Source organism: Monopterus albus, unplaced genomic scaffold (genome assembly GCF_001952655.1).
Source record: "Monopterus albus unplaced genomic scaffold, M_albus_1.0 scaffold179.1, whole genome shotgun sequence".
Lineage (NCBI taxonomy): Eukaryota > Metazoa > Chordata > Actinopteri > Synbranchiformes > Synbranchidae > Monopterus > Monopterus albus.
In genome coordinates, this window is record NW_018128059.1 from 695,314 (window position 1) to 700,110 (window position 4,797).

At 41.5% G+C, this 4,797-nt stretch overlaps 1 protein-coding gene across 9 annotated transcripts in view; it reads right to left on the reverse strand.

Annotated features, from left to right (window-relative positions):
• The window catches only part of bcas3 (BCAS3 microtubule associated cell migration factor), a 531,108-nt gene that overhangs the window by 385,173 nt on the left and 141,138 nt on the right, over positions 1–4,797 (reverse strand). For all 9 annotated transcript variants that reach the window (XR_002276298.1, XM_020616813.1, XM_020616811.1 and 6 more), the window contains one exon: positions 2,784–2,917. Coding sequence is in view for 8 of the 9 variants with exons in the window: in XM_020616813.1 (XP_020472469.1) it covers positions 2,784–2,917 (134 nt within the window). In the remaining variant the exon portion in view is untranslated. The remainder of the gene's footprint in view (positions 1–2,783; positions 2,918–4,797) is intronic.

Sequence of the window (4,797 nt, forward strand, 5' to 3'; positions counted from 1 at the left end):
CAGAGTCAGCAGTCCACCTCCACCTGAAGGACAAAGGACCTTCTTTTGAGGACAGTGAAGTCCAGATCCTCTCCAGAGAACATCGCTGGTTTGAGAGAGGAGTCAAGGAAGCTATTTTTGTCCAAATAGAACACCCCTCACTAAATAGGGGTGGTGGACACAACTTGTCATCCTTCTACAACTCTGTTTAGAGATCTCTGCCCAAACATTCCCACCAGGACAATAGGCATCAGTCCACAGGTGAGGGTTCAAAAACAAGTAAAGACGCTCACCGATACTGGGCTATAATGACTCAGTCGTTAGGGGACATTGTTGGCCATCAAAGGACTGAAACACCACCGATGGGGATAAATATCTCCAGCTCAACACCAGTCAGTCAGAACTGATGAAGCCTCTTGAATGAGAGGTGAAACGTCTTCGACCTAAGAACCTAGTCCAGTTGATTTTTCTAAAGTTTTTGCCAATGTACTGAGATGTGAAGCCTGTACATTAAATCCACACCCAGTAGGCCACCATTCCAAAATCCCCAGGATGTGTCCTAGCAAGACCAAAAAAGAAAATGTAGATATAAGCTTTCACCTAATCTGTTCTTACATTATTATCAGAGGTGTAGTGCTAATTAATTAAGTACTGGAGTGCACCTATGACCTCTATGAGATGTAGCCTGTTTCAAGGGCCATGCAAACACTTTTTGGGCTACATGGCAACTGTAATTGCCCACATGATCAGTTGTTAGACTGACTTTATTCTCTGGTGTGGCAGAATCACAATGTGAATAAGGAGCGCTTTGTATGTGGCTTTGTCAGAGGGTGAATGTTGTAGCTATAACTAAGGCGAAATTTCCACAGGGGACAGGTTCCACCCAAAATATGAAAAACAGACACTTGTCCCCCCACATCCCCCCAGTATTGGTCATGACCAGTCATCAAATGCCTCCTAAATCTATAAGAAAATGGATACTCTCAGCTCCAGTGCTAAACTGACTTCAAAACATACTGACTGTTCACTGAGCTCCTCCTGCGTCATATTGGTTTACATATCAACCAGCAACAGTAAACACATCAGCTGTGTATGGGACTTGCGACTAATCAGCATGTGCCAAAGTTTGGCCATGCTGTGCCCTGCTTGTGTCATACAGACCTACAGCTGATCGCTCACAGGTGAAACAGTCCATTTAAATCCCAGCAACACTTAAGTTAAAAAGATAAGGATAATCACTTTATTTGGCCAAGTATGTTACACACACAAGGAATTTGTTTCTGGTACAGAACCGAGGCAGCCAACTGTGGCGCAAGTTCACACTGATGGTTCTAACCATCGGGGGCACCTTGGGGTTCAGTGTCTTGCCGAAGGACACTTCAACATGTGGAACTGCAGGCATCGTGATTCAAACTTCCAACCCTCCAGTTGGGAGACGACTGCTCTACCCACTGAACCACAGTCGCCTCTGTGAGTCTGTTTCTGCTGCTGATTGTCACATCTGATGTTTGTCTCCATGGCCCCTTCTGGAGATTACACTCTAGTTAGTCAGTCTGGATGACCGGAATTTTGTTCTGTCACTTATCTGTTGTAAACGAAGTCTGTATTCAACACTAAACTGTCTCACTGTGAACTATCCACATCATCATATATGTGGTTGAACAAAACAAATACTCATGGGTGCCAATTGCACATTGGAGTGTGAAATGCTTGAGTCAGTGTCGTGAAACAATCACCATACCTTCAATTTTATTATCACAACTTAGAGCATTCCATTTTGCACAACATACACTTTACTGATGATTGGATCTTCAGGCGCTCACAATAATGCAATATTATGAATGTCAATGTAACTTAAGCATGTTAACCATGTTTATTATATCTTTGAGTAGAAATGTGAAACCCAGTGTAACAGATAATAATTATTTACCCGGCACTGTACCTGTATGGTGGCCTAAACAAAACATGGCTCTGCAGTGTGAATACAGTACTTCAGGCAGTCACACTGAGGTTTGTGTGTTTTTGAGAACAAAGTGCCATCTAATGGTGACACTGTGCAAATCAAGGAATAGCTCTTTAATTGGCATGTTTACTGTGGAATGTATGTATGTACTGTGTATACATAACAGTAGGGTAAACACACCATATGGCAGTGTAACATGCAAACCTGGCCTAATAATTGTTGTATTTTTGAGTTGTCAGTATTTTCCTCATCCAATTAATTGTTTGCCCATTCATGTGTACCATACATTGCATACAGGAATGTTGCCATTTTACTAAAAAGTAAACAAATATAGTTTAAAGCGGGTCAGGTGGGTTGTGTGGAGCAGTGTGGGAGGGTGCAATTTACTGACAGGGGGAGCAAAGTGTCACACTTTATTCAGCCCATATGTACTTTACATGGTGTTCCTGAGAGCCTGCATCTCCATACAAAATAATGTTATATGTGAAATTTCTATGCTAAAAACTGAACTTTTAACGCCCCAGCCAGTATTGTTGTGCTAGATGACACTGTATGAACCAGCAGCTAGTAAAGCATAGTTTTGTGAAAACATCAAAGCCTTCTTTAAAGGTTAATCAAACAGAACCAGTATCTTCATAATGTGTCCCATAGCACAGCACAGCACAGCCCAGCAATTTTTCAAATATGTTCTCCTTCAACACATTCACAAGTTTTGATAGGAAGGAGACCAGACTGGAATATATGTTCTTTTATTTTTTGTGAACTAATGGTTGTGTTCCTTGTGTTCTTGTCATGGTAATATTTGCACCAACTGTCTGTTTTAAATGTGTGTGTTCCAGACCTTTGCCTCAGTCTCTCCACGATGCAGAGTATAGAGATGGTGAACAGCACTCTGTGAGGAAGCCCATGGGTGGGTAAGGATCTGGAACACATGAAAATCATGGCCCAGAGTGTCGGCAGTCACCAGCAGCATTCCTACAATAAACATACAAACAGCCAAAAGCATTAGGGATCACTTCCACAGCTGCTTTAACATAAACTGGTTATCATTACCACAACTGTTACTGTATATGCGGTCCATTATGGTTCTTGTTTTATAATGCTATGAATTTAGAGTGCTTTGTGCGGTTTTTGCTTTCATAGTAATGTGATGATTGCTTTACTTACTATATGCTTCACTACTGTATGCTTCATTTAATATTTGTTGGTCATCTTCTATATTAAGCATATTTTCAACAATCCCCATAAAGAGACAAAAAACAACAAAGAACTGCATCTACTCACAGTTAATGTCTAGCTTACTGTTCCATAGACCACCGTTACTGTTCAAAACATGATTAAAAACACATCAGTGAAACACATAATTGCACTGGGTGACATGTTTTCTCATTACAAACCACAAAACCTTCACATTTGTTGTTTGCTCAAGGGCTCTGAATCACCATAACCTTTACATTGTCTGAAGTAAGCAAGATTCAGGTGTACATTTGCACATTCTGTGGTTATTTCTGAGAAATATCTATATGCTGTATTTTGACCAATGCTTAATTCCTCCCCTACACGCTGATTCCCTATTTTAGTTATTTTATTAGTAGTACTCCTTTGGTTTTTACACCTTTGGGCTAAGTTATTTGTTTGATATATAATATAGTTTTGACTGGGGGTCAGTGCTGGCAGTTCACTTCTGTTTGCTACTGAGCAGAATCTGGTTACTAAAAAGCAACCACCGTATTCATGATATTTTGGCTTCATTTTGGCATAGTGGAGGAAAGCGGTAACGCCATGTCCATCAGATATATGTCTTGACTCATTTAATTCAAATATGATACGAATGAAGCCAAGGAAAATATTTAATTGTACTGTATTTCAGTCAGCTCAGTGTGCAGGATGCATGATAGACAGCAGGACAGAAGTTACAGTGGGTACGGAAAGTATTCAGACCCCCTTAAAATTTTCACTTTTTGTTATATTGCAGCCATATGCTAAAATCATTTAAGTTCATTTTTTTCCTCATTAATGTACACACAGCACCCCATATTGACAGAAAAACACAGAATTTGACATTTTTGCAGATTTATTAAAAAAGAAAAACTGAAATATCACATGGTCATAAGTATTCAGACCCTTTGCTCAGTATTTAGTAGAAGCACCCTTTTGAGCTAATACAGCCATGAGTCTTTTTGGGAATGATGCAACAAGTTTTTCACACCTGCATTTGGGGATCCTCTGCCATTCCTCCTTGCAGATCCTCTCCAGTTCTGTCAGGTTGGATGGTAAACATTGGTTGACATTTTCAGGTCTCTCCAGAGATGCTCAATTGGGTTTAAGTCAGGGCTCTGGCTGGACCATTCAAGAACAGTCACGGAGTTATTGTGAAGCCGCTCCTTCGTTATTTTAGCTGTGTGCTTAGGGTCATCGTCATGTTGGAAGGTGAACCTTCGGCCCAGTCTGAGGTCCTGAGCACTCTGGAGAAGGTGTTCGTCCAGGATATCCCTGTACTTGGCCACATTCATCCTTCCCTCGATTGCAACCAGCCGTCCTGTCCCTGCAGCTGAAAAACACCCCCATAGCATGATGCTGCCACCACCATGCTTCACCGTTGGGACTGTATTGGACAGGTGATGAGCAGTGCCTGGTTTTCTCCACAAATACTGCTTAGAATTAAGGCCAAAAAGTTCTATCTTGGTCTCATCAGACCAGAGAATCTTATTTCTCACCATCTTGGAGTCCTTCAGGTGTTTTTTAGCAAACTCCATGCGGACTTTCATGTGTCTTGCACTGAGGAGAGGCTCCCGTCGGGCCACTCTGCCATAAAGCCCCGACTGGTGGAGGGCTGCAGTGATGGCTGACTTTCT